The sequence below is a fragment of the Neolamprologus brichardi genome, chromosome 12, assembly GCF_056152115.1.
Source record: "Neolamprologus brichardi isolate AB-2024 chromosome 12, ASM5615211v1, whole genome shotgun sequence".
Lineage (NCBI taxonomy): Eukaryota > Metazoa > Chordata > Actinopteri > Cichliformes > Cichlidae > Neolamprologus > Neolamprologus brichardi.
In genome coordinates this window covers 27,876,195-27,896,297 of record NC_142115.1, presented here as the reverse complement: position 1 = coordinate 27,896,297, position 20,103 = coordinate 27,876,195, and the positions used below count along the sequence as shown (strand labels likewise).

At 41.2% G+C, this 20,103-nt stretch overlaps 2 protein-coding genes across 3 annotated transcripts; both read left to right on the top strand.

The window, feature by feature from the left end:
- The first annotated feature begins 3,383 nt into the window (after positions 1-3,383).
- On the top strand, positions 3,384-4,250 carry LOC102797936 (uncharacterized). Its single transcript, XM_006790091.2, has one exon. It carries the CDS (start codon positions 3,384-3,386, stop codon positions 4,248-4,250), a length of 867 nt encoding a protein of 288 aa, XP_006790154.1.
- Positions 4,251-6,330: 2,080 nt separating this feature from the next.
- Positions 6,331-19,348, top strand: hic2 (hypermethylated in cancer 2). Of its 2 annotated transcripts, none has more exons than XM_035907314.2 (2): positions 6,331-6,433; positions 15,804-19,348. In XM_035907314.2, exon 2 carries the CDS (start codon positions 15,866-15,868, stop codon positions 17,627-17,629), a length of 1,764 nt encoding a protein of 587 aa, XP_035763207.1. In that variant the 5' UTR covers positions 6,331-6,433; positions 15,804-15,865; the 3' UTR covers positions 17,630-19,348. The 2 variants fall into 2 exon arrangements, with proteins under 2 accessions (XP_035763207.1, XP_006790031.1); XM_006789968.3 differs by having other exon boundaries at positions 6,347-6,441.
- The last annotated feature ends 755 nt before the right edge of the window (positions 19,349-20,103 follow it).

The following is a 20,103-nucleotide window of genomic DNA, read 5'->3' as shown; positions in this document are numbered from 1 at the left end:
GTAACACAGTCTGTTCTGCAAAAATCTTTTAAGTGGCTAATCTGATTATAATGTAGAACACTGAGTGGGTACAACGACGTCATAAAGATACTTAAAAACAAGTCATATCTTGCACACCTTCGTCAATCTTGTTTACTACTGCTTGTGTAACAGCAAAAAGAAACATTAGACATCACTTTTTTGGCATGCAAACGGAAACCCCCGCAAAGTGGTGGTTCCCCGCAGTTCAAACTGAGCCCATTTTCACCTGCCAACATCTTCAAGCACTATAAAAAGTAGACTTAAGTACAGTACAGTTACATAGATGCATATCCTGATAATGCCTCCACTCTCACAAGATAAGTTATAGATGGAGAATGAGTCGCCACAGTAGTGTGGGCTTAAAGTAATAAATGAAGTCTCACAGATTCAGTCTCAGGTTAGGAAGAGTTTATGCGACAAAAAATATACATCCTTCTCTCTGATATCTACTAATTATATGCAGTTGTTAAAGAACGGGCACACTTCTCTTGCCCACGACTTCCACCCCCCACATGCTGCCAGTGTTCAATAAACTCAGCTCCCGAAAGAATCATGTAAAGCTCCGGTGCTTATAATGATAATGAAATCCTGAGTACCCTGGACAGTTATCGCCGTTTTAATAACACACTAGCAGGGACTTATAGTTTGTAGTCTGTGGCTTCGACAATAGAAAAAGCACTACCTGGTGTTCAAATGTGGCCTGGTAAATTTTGTTCAATCTGTCAGAAATACTGTATGTTATTCTTATATTTGCCTACTCCATGCTGGCACACTACAGGGGCCTCCAACGGTCATCTGTTGGGCGCCCCTGGAGATTTGTTACGTGCTTTTCACTGCAATTAACCCAGACGTTTTGACTAGCGAGAAAACAATACTCCTAGTTTATAGAGTACAACATGGACGCAAAAACTGGAAGAAACTTTGTAATTGCTTTTAATCCAGACTTTTAAAAGTTGGAGTTTAGGGGAGACCCGGGATAGTTGTAACATTTTTAATATTTCTGTCTGTAGCTTGGAGCTCTTTTAAGGTAGTGGATTCAAAATGCAATGCAAAGTATTTACATGTCTCTGCTATTAAATAGTGCAGCTATTTTCTCTGCAGCACAATTACTCATTGCATGGTATGGTCTCAAACACAAAGAGTGAAATGTTAACCCCATAGTCTGGGTTAGTTGTAACATATCCTGGGGTGAAATGTAACACAATGAAATAAGGATGCTGACAAAATTTTAACATGTAATCTTTTTTATTCAACACAATCATGCACTTAGAACTATTTACGTAGCTATGTGTGTTTGCTATTCCAACCCCCCAAAAAAGACTAATTATGGAATTTTCAGAAACTGAATATCTCATAAATTTTGGTTGGTCTTTCTTGAGTTTGGCCTCATTGGCTCAGTGGGCATTGTAACCTACAACTCTTGCACCAACTTTTGAACATAACAGTGAAGCTGAAAAAATGTAGTTGTGCACCAGCATCGCAATTCCACTGCGATGTCCATGATGTCCAATTACTTTTTTTTCATGGCTGACCTTGGTGTGGTTTGAAAAGTGCTTCAGAAAAATCAGGAAGTCTATTTCTTGCACCCATCTTGATTTATTTCCACTACCAATAATTCCTACTGGCCCATCTCTGAAAAAGTGGTCTGCATAACGTATGCGTCAGAACACAAACATTGGAGGAATTGTGTTGCCAATGGCATTAAACACATATACAAAATGACCAGTGAACCTCTCTCTGCTGATGTCATTGCCCCAACTTGTTTATTAAGTTAAAGTAATAGTGTGGTAAGTTGTAACATTTGCATTATTGTTACAACTAACCCAGACTGTTGCTGTTACAACTAACCCAGACTGTTGCTGTTACAACTGACCCAGACTCCTATAGCTATGACCTAGCAAACATTACAGCCAACGGCTAAAACATTAGCACTAAAGACCTACACAGAATATATCCCCATAGACATTCAAATAACATAATTTATGTTTGACGAGTTTAACTGCAAAGCAGATAATGCTATTAGAAATGGAAATAAAGTAAAAAAAAACAACAACAACAAAAAACCTTACTTTTTGGCATGCAAATTACTTTCTTTCTTCTTAAATTGTCTTTGTTTGCCAAAATGTGCTAATTTTTCACATGTGATAGAAGAACTGAATTGGGCATGTACAGGATAAATCACATCATCTGAAACTTAGCCCTGATTGCAGAAATTGGAAGTGCTACAACTGAACCACGTTACAACTATCCCCGGTCTCCCTACATAAAATCTGTTTTTATTTGTTTTTATTTTTAATTATTTGCTAACTTTTAGTCTTTATGAAGGCATAGGCCTGTGACGTCTGTCGTCTGCGGCTGCATCATCCGACCAAGAAACACCAGCCTGTAATATCGGACTTTTAGCCACAAGGGGGCGCAATAAACATGTTGCTGTATTAACCTTCGAACCACGACACTTTTCTTTGAAACCATCAGCTGGTAAGGTAATCTTTAAAACATCAGTTTGGGTTCTTATCAATGTGTTTGTTTCAGATGTACTGATAAGTAAGCAGGAATGTGCTTTTAGGGCCTTTCGTTAGAGAGTTGTAGCTGGGATAAGAGCAAGAGAGATTATTTTTATTAAAACTAACAATTTTAAAAATATATGTCATTTTTTTCCCCCGGTTGACCCGTGGTTGCAAAGCAGAAGATTTAACATTGGAAGAGTTCACTCTGTTGCTTTCTAATTTCTGTTCTGTGCCTTGGAATATAAACCTAAAGAAACAGACGTAGATTTACAGACAAATTTACAACTACAGCTGAAGTTCCAGTAAAGAATTATATCACTAAATATTTACTGGACGTACTACTAGTTTTTTTTAAAAACCTCTCTGATCTTAAAGTTGCACTCAGGAAATACAAAAAGGCCTTACATCAGCTGTGCTGTATATATATATATATATATATATATATATATATATATATATATATATATATATATATATATATATATATATATATATATATATATATATATACATATATAGGGTGGTTTGCTAAATGTGATTATTTATTTCTCTTTTACATAACCTTTAATATCAATCTATCTATCTATCTATCTATCTGTAGAAGTTAACACTATTGTTAGGCCCATTAGTGTTAACCTTGTTGAACCTTGTGGGCTTGCTCTCCTTGGGAGTTGAAGTCACTCAGGTTGACGTCTTCCTGTTAGACTGACTGTGCTTGCTACATAAATCGGGCTTGAAGTAACCCCACTGTGCTGTTCGGGCACAGCTGCAATACTGCCAGCATTTGTCATGCGATGAAAGCCTGATCATTATTATTATTATTATTATTTTTGCACCCACGTCTTCTCCGCCCTGATGAGAAACACCAGCCGCCCTTTGACTCTTGTGCTGCCCCTCACGAACTTTGGCAACGTGTTGATGTTCCTTTTCAGCGTTTTCCTGGCTGCAACCATCATTTTCCTCAACGTGTCTGTGTTTCTCTCCATCCTGCTGAACACAGCTTTACGCAGCGAGAACCGCTTCATGTACATGCTGAGCACTTGCCTCAGTGACATTTGTACGGGAGTGTCTTATTATTATGTTGGTGTTCTCGATGTGAGGGATGCCTATGACTCCCCCACTAAAACCTTTTACATTGTTCCCACATTTCTAGGACTGTCTTTCATGGCTATCCTGGCCGCGCAGGCGGACAGATACCACGCCATCTCGTCCCCCTTTAAATACTCCCAGCGCGTGACCCGAAACAGGACCGTGATGGTCATCGTTACCTACTGGGCCTACGCTTTCTTAATCGTCGCTGTGAAGAACCTGGTCACTGTTGGTGTTGCCAAACAGGTCACAGGCTTTGGCACTTTTGTCGCGAACATATTCCTAGTTATCATAATGATAGTGCTCAATATCCGATTGTTCATCATTGCCCGGTTTCAGCTGGAGAGGGAGCAGCCCTCCGAGGAGAGAGACAGCAAGCGTTCGTCGGTGTATCTCATACTGGTGGTTGTGGTGTTCTTCTTGGGGACTTGGCTTCCTATATTTTGTCATATTATCATTTGTAATTTCATTGGCACGACCTGTTATACCTTTAAAAATGAGGGCACTGACCCTATTCGCATTTTGCCCCGAGTTAATGCTGCCCTGACCCCCATTCTGTACATTAGAGGGTGCTCTGCGCTCAGAGCAACGCTGCTCGCCAAAGTGTGGAGACCCTGCCGTGGGAAAAGGTGAGAGGCCGGTTGTGTTTCACGAGTCAGCTCATTAAGAAATTATACAGTGCCATTCTAATATGCTTTTCGCGATAGGGCTCACGCCTGAGGCCAGAAAGGATGCACATAAAACCAGTTTTATTTGAATTGTTGTTTGCTGTCAATATGTAAGCCGTTACTTTGAATGCTCCTCTAATTATCTATCACTTTTCAGGGCTTACTGGTATAAATGTATGAACTGTGACATTTTATGTTTTAGACATGTTTTTTCTTCTTCTTGTTGGCTCTTGATTGAAAGTCCTCATCATGTTTATAGAGTAAAAAAAAATAATTTCTAGCTCCTCTGTTAATAACAAGTAAATTTTAGTCCTTCTGTACACCGAGTCCCTCCTTAGAGTTGGATCATTTCTAAATGGATGGATGTCAACATGCCACCGCAGGCAAACTGTTAAAAAATTATTATTTTCTCCATTATGAATGGAAATCAACTGTAAAATGCGACACGTTCTTGGAAGATGTTGTTTTATCATGGACTTCACAATGAAAATGGACGTGTTTCGACTCTAGTTTTCTTTATTTAATAGCCCAACTGAATAAACAATTACAAAGTAAAGTGTGGCAGAATCTTGTAAGTTTATTTAAATTATGAACAAAGTTTTAATTTAATTTTCAAACAATAATGAGTAATTTCTACATTTCTTAAATTACAAACATAGCTGGACAAACGATCCAACACCGCATAACACAAACTGTAGTCCTCCTGATAAATGATTTCTTATGTACATTTCCAGTGAACGTAGGCTGGGATAGAAGAGTTCTAGCAGATTTTAAACAGTTTTCACACACATACATTTGCTGGGAATCTTCCTGTGTTTTCTTGCCTGTGTTTACGTGGAGCACCTAAGAGCACCTTGATTACGTAACCCCTCGCGCTGAGTATGCAGTTTCCGCGGCAACCACACAGTGTCAGAAGTGGCCTTTGGCACGCCGCCATAACGCCGACTTCCACGGAATGTGACCGGCACAATGTAAGCACAAAACATAAAAGGTTTTACTTGGGAAACGGCGAATGATTCCGAGAGGATCCAACCCCTTGCAGCTAATGCGTTTTTAAGATTTTCATTATTAACATCTGCATACTCTTCAACTATTCTGAATAAGTCGTGTTTCAATGAAATCTATCAGTGAAGCAATAAGAAGCCTGGTTCTCTTTGCTAAGAGGAGGAGCCTGCGTATCGCAACACTTCCGCACATCTGGTCCAGTTTCTGAACCTCTCTTTCTGCTTTTCACTTGCTTTCGTATATATATTTTTTAAAAACATTAAGCCAGTTCTGTCACCAGGCATCACAGTCCCATTAAACAAAACAATAAATAAATGAATTAAGATAACTGCAAAAACAGGTATTTACACAAATTTAAGCTACGTTGTCTTTATTTAAAAATATGAAAAATAGACAGAAAGTCAATGGGTTCCCCTTATCATTATTAAGATACCGAGGCTTGAGGTTTTGAAGGCAATGCAGCCGTCTTAAGTCCAGCTGATAAAGAGATTTATCAAGTCTAATGCTGTTTTCTGTGGTGGTTGTGGTATGTATTATCACCAGTGCATTGCGCACTGAACTGGCATATTTTAGAAGTGAAGGCCTTTGCAGATAAAAGAGGATACACTCCACAGTCCGCTTTAAAACATACGACTGCTTTTCGTGTACAATTCCTGATACCACATACAAAAATACCCCTCAAGTCTCAGTAAATCGATTCTAAAATTGCACATCACTTAACTCCCTACTTCTATTTCTTTCCCCGTCACAGTCCCTTCATAGATTACACATATTACAAAAATTAGTTTTAAAGTCAGGTATCTTACGGAGCATTTACCTGCACACCGCAGGATGGTAGGACTATAACTGGGTCGTTTTGCTCGGAGGAGAAGGCCTTAAGGTGTTTGAACACAATGAAAGAAAATAGCACTCTTTGTTTCCTTCTGTGCCATCTTGCAGGTAAAGTTAGTAAGATTCCTGCTGTAAAAAAGTGAAAACCCTCCCACATTAGGATGTTTTCACTGCTGCACTTTGGGGCTGGTTTCTATTCAAATGTGGGTCAGGGGTGAGGAAGCTAACGTCATAAGCTTGCAACATGGCGTCCCGAAGGCTGTGAGATGAGCAAGAGGATGGTAAAGACCGCTTGAGAACGACCATACCGATGTAAGAAGGTATTTAAAATGAATTCTTTCCTTTTGCCGCGGCGTGTAAATGTGTGTCGGAGCCGTATTTCTGTCGTTTTTTGATCGGATCGTTTCCTACCACCCACTGCAAGAATCGCAGAGGTTTTCGCTGTTACGCTGGTGTTTTTTTCCACGGCGTGCCAACAAAAAAGGGGCTCTACCAGCCTGCTTGGCAAGCCGAGGATTCCCACATTATTTGTTCGAACATATCGCGGTCTCTGCCCAAACCTGTAACAATGCGCCGTTTGCGAACGGTGTGCTCCTTTTATATTTTTATTTAGGCGTCGTGAGCTTACGAGAGATGTCCCACAGGACGAATGTGTACCAAAGAATTACCAGGTTGGCAAAGCACATCAGGGGGACAGAAAGGGTCCACGGACGGCACGTCGCTACGTTGTATGTGAACGCTAAAACGTTTCTACTCTTCACCTCATTTTCTCAGTTTTGCAGTCCAACGTGTTCAGTGAATTGTTTACAAAATTGCAAGCTGATGAGTTTAATCTTTCTTTAAAATCAATCGCTTTCGCGTAAGCAAAGCAGATCTCTTCAGCTGGTATTGAATGGCACTTTGTGTGGTAAATGGATCGGGGAAGATTCTGTGGATTTTACGCATGTTTTTTTTGCGCAATCAGCTGATAGTCTTTGAGATGTTCGTAGATGGTATCGATACCACTTGTTTATTGTTTATATGTAGGTTAAGCCACTTTGGTCTTATGTGAGGCTCATTAAAATCATTTAACTGGATTGTCTTGCAAATATACCCATTAAAATGTTGGATGCATGCAGAGCCTAGTTTGAAACGTTGCTTTTTAAACGTCGATTCTAGCGATGCAGTGGGGTGTACGTTTTAGAAGCACTATAGGTGCGCTGGTGCTATAGAGCTACCATCTTTGTAATCGGCTACAGCGTTGGTGTCACGTTACACTCTGACCTATAACTGCACTGTTTTATAGAAACACTGTTGCACTGTCGTTGATTTCTGTCAGTAAATAAGCATCCTCTTTTTTTTTAAAAAAGGCGGAAAAAAAATCACACCAGGACGTTAATTACTTCATCATTAACTCAAAGTAAGCCAATAAAACAATGCATGTACTCGGGTGTGAAGGCGGCTCTGCTCCTCATGATTACTGCTGTTAAAGTACCAAGGGGCATGGCGATAAGAAGGCACAAGAATGCCAGTAATGTGCGTTTTCTCGACTGGCTGCTGTTAACCAAAGTGTAGTTCTGTGGAAGCATTTCCACTTTAATTAACAGTTGACGAAATGTACTTACCCCCTTGTAAAACGGCTGTAGAAAAATGGTCAGTTGTCTCATATTTTGCCAGTTGGTAGGGAAACTGATGTCTTTCATTTTACACGTGATAAAATTATTTTGCACACATTTCCAGGAGCTCAGCTGCACATTAACTGTTTGTTTCTGCGATCGTTGGTGTGAATTCATTTCAAGTTGGCATTGTTATATTTTTTCAAGCTCTTGCTTTGATAGTAGAGTAAAGGTAAGATCAAATTCAACTGTTTTCATGGCTTCATTTTCTGGTTAGAGTTGCAGGGGACTGCAGCCTGTAATAAAAAGATTACAAGATGTTATTTTGGCAGACTGCACCCAGCCCAACATATAGGTGTAGCGCTCAGCTGCTCTGTCTGCCAACCTCAAAATTTGGCTGGAGGGGTAGCTTAGGTGTTTTTTTTTTTTGTTTTTTTTTCTTTCAACAATACACCTAAAAGCTGTATTGTTAAGAACGGGACACATGCAAATGTGTATTGCACTTTATAATCCAATTTGGAAAAGCCTCTAAAGGAGAAATGGGACTCCTGGCTGTTATGCCTGAAGCACTTGATGATATCAGCGCAGTAAAAGCACAGTGCTTTGATGAGCGAACTGCTTAATCCATTATGTTTAAACCAGTCCATCTCATAAACCTTGAAGAAACTGAGTGAGACTATTGATCACTTTACTTTTATAGAGTTGATCAAGTTTTACGCTGAAAATGGATCATGTGGGCAAGCTGGTCTCTCCAGTAAATCCTGTAAAATATTGTACAGTAACCGCTGTACTTTTTGATGCTTTTGTCAAATGAACATTATAGGTCAGAGATCAAGTAGCAAGGGTCAAACAAATTAAAAAATGAACAAGTCAAGTGGTCAGTGTGACTAGTTTCATTGATTACTATGGACTGCAGAGTGTGGCCTGGAGGGTAATTTGAGGTCTGTGTGTGTGCCTCATGATCGGCCAGTTGGTCTTGTCCTTTCCCTTTCTCAGCACACACATAATGTCTTGGATGCAGGCTTACAGCAGCATGTGTGGGCAGTGCAATACAGTAAGAAGGCTACTTAGGCTATATGTGCTGACATGTTGGATGGGGACTTATAGATTGTTCTGGGCTGTTGTATCTATATGTAGCTGTCTGTTCTATTTGGTGGTTGCCTGTTCAGAGGCTGTTTGGTTTGTTCAGTGGATAAAGCACCTCGGGGCAGGGTTGTTGTTGTTCTTTAAGAAGAAGAATGTGGAATGTAGTGCTGATAGCCAGAAGGTTGCGCAGTGTTTAACGGCTGAAGGAGGAGGGGGGGGCTGGCAGGTCTGTAAAACCTTGGACCATACAAGATCTCTTACTCGCCCAACACGATGTCCTCAGTCAAAGCATTAGATATCAGGTCATGTGGGTTGGGGGTTGTTGAGGAAGTCTCGCAAGACAGAGGTCACTTTATCATACCAATCATATGTTCAGTTGTCAGTGAAGTGGCTGATTACTGCGCTTTTAGTGAGGGCACGCACTGTGATGCATGTAGGCACCAGTTACTAAACAGGATTGCTGGTGAAGGTCTCAGTGTTTATTTCGTTTTTTCCCGAGGACATTCTGGATGAACACGGTACTCACGACACAGCAGAGATGCAAAGTTATTCATATTAAATCCATGGTAGCAGAAGGAAATGGTAGTTGGAACTCTTTCAGTGCATAAAGCAGATTCAGGTTTCATGTTTCAAATGAGAGTTTAACAAAGTCCTTTTTCAGCAATGAAAACTGTTACATATAGCCTCATCTTAAATTCCATTACCTCCAACTGCCAGATACTAAATGAACTAGTACTTTTCTGGTGTTTCTGACCACTCACAGCAGCGTTCCCATTATAAGCTATAGCCTCTCATTCACACAGATTCATATGGCACTCGATCCAATGCATACAGACACACACACTCACAAAACTGGGGATCGACTCACAGACCTGATTAGCAGACAATAAGTGTTACCTCCTGTTAAAGAAATGAGTTAATACTGCATGTAAAGAAATTTAGACATAACCAATAGATACATCAGCTAGTTTGAGATTTTTTTTTATAAGACATTTCTCTTATATTTATAGAGACATTCGTTTGTTATTCAACTTGATGTTTCTCCTGTTAGTACAAGTTAAAATGCAAAAACACAGATTAAAAAGACAGATTTAAAGTCTGCATATAAGTGGTTTATTTCTTTGTAACTGTAAGGGACTGATTTTGACTAAGATGATAGTATAACTACTCAACATGACATTTTTCTTCTAGCGCTGTATTTTTAGTCTTGCACTTGCATCTACACCCCACGTTTACAAAACAGCTGAAAAACTAGAGTTACTAAATCATCCTGTCTATTTAAGCATGTTGTTTTGATCACTACGTTGTACCATTTTGGAAAAATATTGCCTTGAGCATTAAATGAGTTGATGACAGTTTATAAAATAAAAATTCATCTGGCACTGGTTGCTGTTGTTTTATTAGCTAACATTACCTCCAGATATAATTCATACCACAGAATAAATTGATTCATTTCCCGTTTTAAAGGTATGTGGTGAGGAAAAAACGATTTAATCTAATTTTTTTTAAAAAACCAGCAAACTTCTCCTCCTCCTTTTCCCTGGTGTTACACGACAATCTATGGTCTAAATGCCAGCATAGCTGTGTAAGGTTTTAGGATGTACACATGTGGCCACAGCTTTCTGATCGGTGATAAACAGAATGAGGTTCTTGTCATTCCACTGCACTGTGGGCAGGACTTGTTTGTCTTGCTGAACTGCTGAACCTCTCACTGGAAGTGTTCACCCAAACTGTCAGGGTACTGTAGTTCATATACTTACTATAATCATGCACCTGTTCACCCAGCAGTCCAGCAGTTTTGAAAAACTGAATGTTCCAAAAACAGGACAGAACCGATTTGACCTATTGAGCTTTTTCTAATAGCAGGATATGTCCTCTGCAGCTTTTCTGAAAAGATTACATCCAGAATGGATCCAGCACTAGATGCACTTAAAAATCTACCACTGAGCCTACAAGTATAGGCAGGCTATTTCAAGAAATGACAGAAGCTAGTAATTTCATATGTCATCTTTACCTTCTATATTCTGTCTTATGCCTGCATTGCCAACTTGCCTAAAAGACTTGATCTTGCTACAAGTGAATGATTTTTTTTTTAAAACTTAAACTGTAAAAAGGTTTTAGATTGAAGGTTATGTTTTTTTCCGTTGTTTATTGTGTAAATCTGAAGCTTTTTCTGAATCTAACCAAGTTGAGTTTTGTGGAGCCTTTGCTGTAATGTGATTTCTGAAACTTTATGGAAACAGGAGAGACCTGATTTTTTTGGATCATGTATATGCCTAACAGATGTTCTAAATGAGGTTTTAAATGTGTGTGCGTGATAGAGTAATGCAGTGTAAAGGCCGTGTAGCAGGATGGAAAAACAAAACAACGTGCGTCTTTGTAACCAATCAAATGAGACTAAAATGGAAATGATTATGTTCATTTGCATAACTAACTAGCATTACATATCACCTGTAATAAAATACTGTGAGCTGCCCTGCTGCAAAGCTCTGCAAAGAAAATAATTTAATTCATTGTCAGAAATGGTTTAGAGCAACCGGATAAATCTTTAATGTGTTTCGTATGTAGCTCACATGTAATGTCTGTTAAGAGCATACATAGTGGTTAGTTTTTTTTTTCTTTTTTTTTTTAAACTAACTGTTTACTTTAATCTCATTTTATTGTGAGCTGTCCTTCCACAGCTGGTCCTTGCCGTACCCATGAGTCCTGCATGGACCAGCCTTACCCATGCAGCAGTGTCAGCCATGTTGAAATGGCTCAGAGGTGGTTGCTTGGTGTTTGTATTTCAAACTGGCTTTGTACCATCCCCCCCAACCCCTCCCCCACTCTCTCTGCCCACCAGCATACTCTGTGTGTGTGTGTGTGTGCGCGCGCACACACACACACACAGTGAGGCCTTTTGCTCCTGTCCTTGATTGCCTCTCATTCTGTGTCTACTTCAATCGTTCCTACCTATCTGTCTCTACCACTGATCCTTTTATGCAGGTTCTGATGTTGTGTGATGGCAGTTCTACAAACCCAGTACTATCTCTCGCTTAAACGAATCTCTGTGAAAGAAGCCCCAATTAGACAAAAGTTGCATGTAAAATCCTGGTCAATCCTGATTTCTATTGGTTGTTAGCAGATGACCTTTCACAGCAGTAGGGTGTGTTTTGTTATTGCACCACAGGACTTTGGCTCACCTCTGCCTTCTCTTGGCTTTTTTACTCTGTGTTCAGGAGATTAGTGCCATAGCCCAAAGCTCTCTGTCACCTTTGCTACATGAACACCGACTTGCCGTTGGATCTATACATGCGCTGGAAAATTGTAAGCAGCAGCAGGGGTGGTAAATAAAGTCAAACCTGATCATCCAAATTTCAGGTGTAACCAGTTTTAATTCAAAGGTTGACATTAATTCAGTGCCCAGGGCTCTTCGACTCGTTCTACTTTACACTCCAAAATCTGCACACGCGTGCATGAGCCTTGCCGTGTTTGTGAGTTGTGTGTAAACTTCTCATCTCCTGATCGTCAGGCTCCTGACACAAGTCAAGGTTGAGGATAAGTAGCACGGCGCTTTGTTTCTTCTTCTTCTTTTTTTTTTTTTAAAGATGAGTTTGCCCCTATCATTGTGTCATAGTTTTTGACGAGGTTACACTGCAGGGAATGGTAAGCTGATCCACTGTGTGTGCTCAAAGACAACAACCTCCCTGGGCTGAATTTAGTTGGTATGTTGTAAGATGTTCAGCCAGAGAGAGAAGTCTTTCTTACAGCCCTTCTAAACCAGCTATCATGCTTTCTCTCCAATGAGCTACCAGCCTTTTTGCGTAGGGCTTAAAACTATGGTGATCGAACCCTGCAGACTTTACTGCTTTCTAACTTACTAATGTTATCCATAGAAACTAGTCTTTTGACATGCTGGAAATATTATTTTTTTTGCTGTTTTTGTCAGTTGATACATCATCCCTGACTTTAACTGCGGAGTTAAACAGGAACAACAGTCTGGTTTGTAGTATTGAAATGTTTCTAGGTGGAAAGGGTGCCATGCAGTCACACTTGGAGCTACATTCATGGCGCAGGCCTCTCTGTCCCCTGTGGTATCATGCCTCTTTTCCTGGGCAGCATCGTTGGAAGGTGAGCCGGGCCTACACGTGTCCTACCCTAGCTGCATATAGATCAGCCATAATCCATTAGCGGCTCCCTGGAATCCAGCCGGCACAGCACAGCAATGGAGGGGCCAGGGGGAGAGGGTAGCTGGGTGGCTGATGGAGGGGAGGAAAGGGAGAGAACGAGGGATGAGAGGTGGAGGGTGATGGGGGAGGGCTTTTTTTTCTTTTCTTTTTTTTTCTCTCCTGAACTGGCTTCTCTACTGTGAGCCCAGCCCCCTTTTATGTTGGTCCGCTGGAAAAGCCTCTTGAATCCCCCCATAAAGCCTGCAGAGGTGTGCGTGTGTGTGTGTGTGTGTGTGTGTGTGTGTATGTATGTTAAGAGAGAGACTTGATATATGGCTTCCTGGCTGGCATCACAGTAGAGGCCCTTCTTTCTCTAGTAGCCCTCTTCTCCATTACCGCCTGCAGGGCTGAGTGCCGTAAACTCCCCTAGCTTGTTCTACGATTAACACATCTGGGTTATGCTTTTCAGAATAGCTCATTATGATTTACATTGGGGACAGGACAGTGAGCTGTTCCTGGGATGTGTCTGCATGCCCGGTGAAAGGCTGGTGAGGGCTGGAAGATAAAGAGAAAGGAGAGGTACAGAGGAGAAACGGGGGAGGGGAAGAAGATCGTGAGTAGAAGTGTCAAAGCAGAGGAGGCAAGCCCAGGCCTGGACCTGGGGGTAATGATCACTTCAGCTGATTGTATCAGCTAGTCTGTGACAGAGTCAGCTTGGCTACATACCGGATACACTCAGCACTCTTTACCAGGTTAAAATTTTAACCTTCTTGTTCTTTGATGGTGTTTAATTTTGACTATAATAATGGGTGGTCATTACCATCCTTAACAAGTCTCTTACGTCTAGTGTGCCATCTTCTTTAGTGGTACTTTGTTTTTCTCTGTAGTATTTGAAGGGATACTGGAGGGCCTTCGCCAGGATATGTGTGTCTTTGTTTAACGCTGTGATGGACTTCTTAGTTGTGCTTACTTACTGTGCAGTTAAAACTATTTTAAACAGATACAGTTACTTGAATTTTAACTTGTGCTTTTGCCCTGATGGCGTTTTGAGGACAATTGAGGATAATTCACATCTATTACAAACTGAAATATTCTTTAAAAGCTTTGCTTTGATCTAAGACCAGGTCAAATCCCAGTAGTAATCTGTGTCGTTATGAGTACCTGATATTTAGTTTGTTGCTTTCAGCTGTTCGTTGCTGTTTTTCCTGCTAGTGCATATCTCATACCTACAGCATTATACAGAAGCTGTATGATTGTTGAAGTTAAGTTAAGGAGATGGTACACACAAGGAGAGAAATTCAGATTTTTTTTTTTTTGATAATGTGTGCCTTAATTTTACTAAAAGGTATCTAAGGGTATCATGCTTAATAAATATTAACCTAGAATAAGTTCAAGTTAAACTATAGAGCAAATGTAACTACCTCGGTCGATAGTTACTAGGTATGTCATTATTTTGGTTAGTTTTGGTCAATTCATATTATTGAATCAATATTAATATTGTCTCCTCTTTTACTGGTGTCTTAACTCTAGAATGTTTTTTTTAATCTGGTGATCTGTGCACAATATTGATATCAGCTGGTATTTTTGCCCATAGTTAGAGTCAGGATTTTTCACAAATTAAACCATGTTATTGTTTATTTATAGTAAAAAAAAAAAAAAAAAATTTAATTCAAATGTTGATTCGTCCACTGTTTGAGATGTGCACACTGCAATCACTAAACAATATGCAGATCCATTTCAACCCTTGGTGCTGGGTGTTTTTTAAATGTGATTTCAAAGGTCTTGCTTGGCACTTAAAATGGCAATTTCTACATGTGTTCGACTTGAATTAAACATGTCTTTGTCTTAGATTGTAATCTCTTGTAGTATGGCATACCCTGCTGTGGTTATTGAAAATTTGTGTTGTCTAAGCTTGCCTGTGGCTTTGAGGGAACGTTAAACATGGACAGACTGCTGCCTCAACCAAATCATACCACTGATATTGCCCTCAGACGTTTTGCATCTATTGCATTAACACAAAATGTGTGTTTGTAGAGAAAACTAGAAATAGAAGTACTGTGGTGTGTACCATTAGGTCATCAGTATGTTGTTTAGCAGTGAATTGGATTCACTCGTCCTATTTCCATAAATAAGGGCCCCTCTGGAGGATCGAGTGGTGCTGTCCTTGCCTTGGGGCCACACCCTCCCCCACCTCTCCTGCCCAAGCTCCTGTGTAGTTTTTCCTGCTCAGGTGTCACCTAATCCCCCCCCCCCCAGCCCTGCTCTGCCCTGCCACAGATCTCCAACCCCCAGACAATAGGGCAGGGCTGACATTACCATGACCTAATGGAGACTAGAGTTAGCTGAGTTTCCAGAGAGGGCATCCCATCGAAACTAGTTACTCTGGTGAGATAGTGGAATGAGGCAACTTAGGAAAGAAGTTACTTTACCCATTCTTGTCCTCCACCCCTACGGCCTTTGTGCCAGATAAGTGGTAATGTGTACAGTCAGAACTTGATCCATGTAGGGTTACAGTTTGTTTAAAAAGAAAAGTCGGACACAGAGAAGGTTCCAGTTTCTAAGCAGCTGTGTGATTATATGGCATGCACTGCTAACAGTTTGCTAATTTCCCAGTGAGCTCAATTTTGCCATTAGAGAAGCGTTAGCTAAGCCTTTACAGCACATTGCTTATTCAGCCTTTTTTTGCCCCTCATCCACTACCAACGCCAGTAACTATTGATTTTTGCGTTATCTGTTAAGAAACACCACTCTTTATTTCTTTTCTCAATAACCCATTATTTTTATGTGGTTTCAGTGTAATAAAACAATTTTTTTAATGTAATACTGATCACCTCCTTGTTTTGTTTCTTTCAGCTTGAGGTGGTGCACGTGTAGGAAGAGAGAGACGAGAGAGAGGGGAAAGAAGGACGGAGGAAATGGAACTGCCAAATCATGCCAAACAACTGCTGCTGCAACTCAACCAACAGAGAGCCAAGGGCTTCCTGTGTGATGTTATCATTGTGGTGGAGAATGCACTCTTCCGTGCCCACAAGAACATCCTGGCGGCAAGCAGCATCTACTTTAAATCTTTGGTCCTCCATGACAACCTCATCAACCTCGACACAGAGATGGTTAACCCCTCGGTATTCAGACAAGTTCTTGACTTCATCTACACTGGGAAGCTACTGTCCTCATCAGACCAGAGCAATGAGCAGAACTTCAGTGCCCTCTTAACTGCAGCCAGCTACCTCCAGCTCCACGACCTTGCTGCTCTGTGCAGAAAGAAGCTTAAGCGCAATGGTGGGAAACCCCTGCCAGGTAAACCCTCCACTCCAGGTCCCCTTAGCCGCTTACGTCTAAACAACCAGCGGCTTTCCTCTTCTACCCCTACTGGCCACAATAACCACTATCCTCCAACCCCTTCCGATGCCGACCAGCCACAGCCAGATGAAGGCCTTCGGGACAAGCTCTCAGATGACGAGATGTTTGTTGGCACTTCTGGGAAGAACGGGAATGGGGGGAATGGAAGCAGTAATGGTAACCTCAGCAGCGGAGGAAGTGCGGGGGAACCGGACCTTGGTCTAGACCTCTCCAAGAAGAGTCCACCCTCTGCGGGCACAGCCACAGATGCCCTCAGCCCACACAGCAACTCCCAAGGATCCCCTCAATCTGCCTCAGTATCGACAACCAACAGTGCCTCACTGGATGATTCATCTACCACCTTGCCGGGTGCAGACACCTGCATCTCAGAGACCATGGACCTCAACTCCTCCTCTAAAACCTCAGAGGAAATCCAAAACCAGCCAGAGGGTCCTCCACCACAGAAAAAGTCCCGACAGGGAGCTCGGAAGAATGAATGGCCTAAGAAAGAGGCTTCAGGGTTGAAGTCTGAAGATCACAGCAGGCCCCTGGTTAATGGGGTAATTGTTGGTCCTAAAGATAGCCGCTCATCTGGGATTGGAGGTGGCAGTGGGAACAGCTTCACATCTGACCAGTCCTTCCAGTGTAAGGACGAAGAAGAAGGAGGAGAGAATGGCCAGGATCACAGTGAGGAAAGTGGTCAGAGTGATGGAGAGACTGCAGGAGGTGGAGGGGGAACAGCAGGGGGGCACCACAGCGCCAACTATGTGTACAGGCAGGAAGGTTTTGAGCCAGCATTTGGAGACAACCTCTATGTGTGTATTCCCTGTGGTAAGGGTTTCCCCAGTTCTGAACAGCTCAATGCTCATGTGGAGACGCATACTGAGGATGAGCTCTACATCAAAGAGGAGGGAGGAACCTTTGTGAAAGAGGAAGATGAGGAGGAGGCCGAGGACCTTTCTGCCACTGTAGGTCCTTCTACCTTTGGTTCTGAAACGCGCCCGTTCAAGTGTACAGTGTGCAGTAAGAGCTACAAAGACCCAGCAACCCTGAGACAACATGAAAAGAGCCACTGGCTGACCAGGCCTTTCCCCTGCAACATCTGTGGCAAAATGTTCACCCAGAGGGGAACCATGACACGCCACATGCGTAGCCACCTCGGCCTGAAGCCATTTGCATGTGAAGAGTGTGGCATGCGCTTTACACGCCAGTACCGTCTGACAGAGCACATGCGTGTCCACTCTGGAGAGAAGCCGTATGAATGCCAGCTATGTGGGGGGAAGTTTACCCAGCAGCGCAACCTCATCAGTCACCTGAGAATGCACACCTCACCCTCTTAGAAATGCATCAAGCCAAAGAACTCTGGGAATAGAAAATACAAACCTTTTCTCCATCGCAAAAGCAAAGAAATGCACACATACACATAGTTCTACATATTAATCCAGTTTATGATGCCCTGGCTAAGTGAATGATGTAGCAGTTAGCCACAGTGTGCTCTTGGTGATGGTGGGATCTTGTTGATGCAAGGATTAAGTTGCTCACCTCTCAGGAGCTCTAAAGGGACAGTTAACTGCTGTCTCTCTCCAAAGTCACAAAGCAATGGTGGAGTTGCATAACGTCTGGTCTGTTAAATGTGAATGTGGGTACTGATATAATGTCAAGCCTCTCACTTCATACCCTTCAGCAGCTTTTCTCTCTTCTACCTTTGAGTCTCTGAAGTTTTCAGATGACTCAAGAGTCCCCTGTGTACTCCAGTGCTACTTTGACCAAAAAAAAACACACGTGCAAACAATACTGGCAATAATTCAGCAAAAAGATTATTTTAACCCTGACAGCTTTATATGCTTCGTTGTGTTGGTTGGTGATGGGTATCTGTATATAAAGCCCTTTTCAGACATGGGATATGTAACATTGCTCGCTACCCAATCTGTTAAAGTGATGGCCTTCTGGCATACAGACATGATGACTTCTACATCCATATTTCTCACAGTTATACCGTCATAGATGTGACGGTGATGAAGAGAATTTCCAGATTTGGCAAAAATCCCAATCATGATTATTTTGGTCAGTATTGTAAAATGTATTTATTTTGCACAGTTATTTCCAAATGATTGTGTAAAATAAATCTAACTATACACAGTTTTTACAGAGGATTTCATTTAAATCTGAATATAATTGTAAAAAATAAAGCTTGAAAAGAGTTGAGGTGGTGGGCCATTAGAAATAAAGAGCTTGAACTTTTGGCAAGGAGCAAAACTGTACTACTGTAAAGGAAAGCAGTGCACTCAGGAACACAATGTAAAATCTTAGAAACAAAAACAAACACAGAAAAGTAATTTTTTTTTTCTTTGCTAATTTTGTTTTTGTAGTTCTCTTTGCCACTGACACTAAGTGTGCCTGCTAAATAGTGCTGCTGCATGGACTGTACGCCACCGCTTTCCCCCAGAAAGATCTCTCCTCAGAATTGGGAACAGCAAACTGTATTAGAGAGTAATTGTTTTCATCTTACTACCACAAAGAAGCAGATCTGGTGGGATAAAATGCAGTTATGTGCATGTTTTTGTTTCTCTTATGGGCTAAGCAACACACATCTACGCAGGTGTTCAGTCACAATCTCATGTCTGCATGCATTCAGACTTCTGCTGTGTTAAAAGCTACACATAAACGGTATCTAATGCGAATTCTGTCACTACTTTTACAGAGAAGTAACTTGGTGTGCTCATTGAGGCACTCAGAAAACATGTCTGAAAGGGGCTTAAGAGGAGGGGTAACTGGGTTTGGGACCATCTCCATGCTTTAACTGGAAGTTCTTGAAAGAAGGTTCACGTTGGAGGACACTGATTTAAGTTTTTGTTTCACAGATGACAAACACTCTTCTCTACAGCTGTTTGCATTAATATAGAGAAGATTTTCATTGTTTTCAGATTTGCCTGCTAGTGCTCCCAGGAATGAAACCTGGTTGGACAGATGAACCCTTGAGGTACTTGTTTTTTGCTTAAACAACTTGTCATGTTTCAGTGAATGTTTAAACTGGAAGGTCTTGGGATTTTTCTTGTGGAGGGGAGGGATCTGGGTTGGGTTGGGGCAGGGCAGGGCGGGGCGGGTGGTTTCGTGGGGATAAGGTGAAGAGGGTGTTTTTAGACTGAGCGTTATGTTCAGTGGGTACGTTTATTTTTCTGTCTGTATAGCTTTCCTCCCCTCAGAAAAAAGAAAAGTCTATTTATGTAGGCTTGTGACCTCTCTACCTCTGATTACTCTTACAAACTCTATGTTGATTAGTTGAAAGTTCCTATGTAATTAATTGTAAAAAGTGTGTAGATTATGGTAAGTTTTTATCTAATGCTTTAACCTGCCCATCTCTCAACACAGGTTTTTAATGCTTATAGATTTTACACATTAATATTGTTTTTAGCTGTTGTTTGTACTTGTCAGATATAGCTTTTGGGTGCCCTGTTCATTGTGGCTCCACTTCAAAGTGTACTGTAGCTTCCAGCCTGGAGCAAATAGTGCTTAGTTGGTTAGTTTAGAGATATAGATTTCCAAAGATCTTATGAATGTTGAGGAGAACAGAGCTAACTAACAAACTTTGCTAGACAAGTTCATAACCAAAGTTTTTAAAAAGATGTACTTAAGATATATAGCATACTAAATTATTTCACTTTTGATTTCTTTTTGCTGTATAAAACAAATTATGAATTATATTCAAAGTCCAGAGAAAGAAATCCACTCTTTTGATGGAGTTTTTGGCCAATGACTGACAAAGGTTCTTGTGAATTGCAAGGAAAGCTTGTGCTGATTGGTGGGCTGGTATGAT

Bases quoted from the DNA above. Each gene is read 5' to 3' on its own strand.
- LOC102797936 (XM_006790091.2), top strand. From the start codon at position 3,384: ATGAGAAACACCAGCCGCCCTTTGACTCTTGTGCTGCCCCTCACGAAC.
- hic2 (XM_035907314.2), top strand. From the start codon at position 15,866: ATGGAACTGCCAAATCATGCCAAACAACTGCTGCTGCAACTCAACCAA.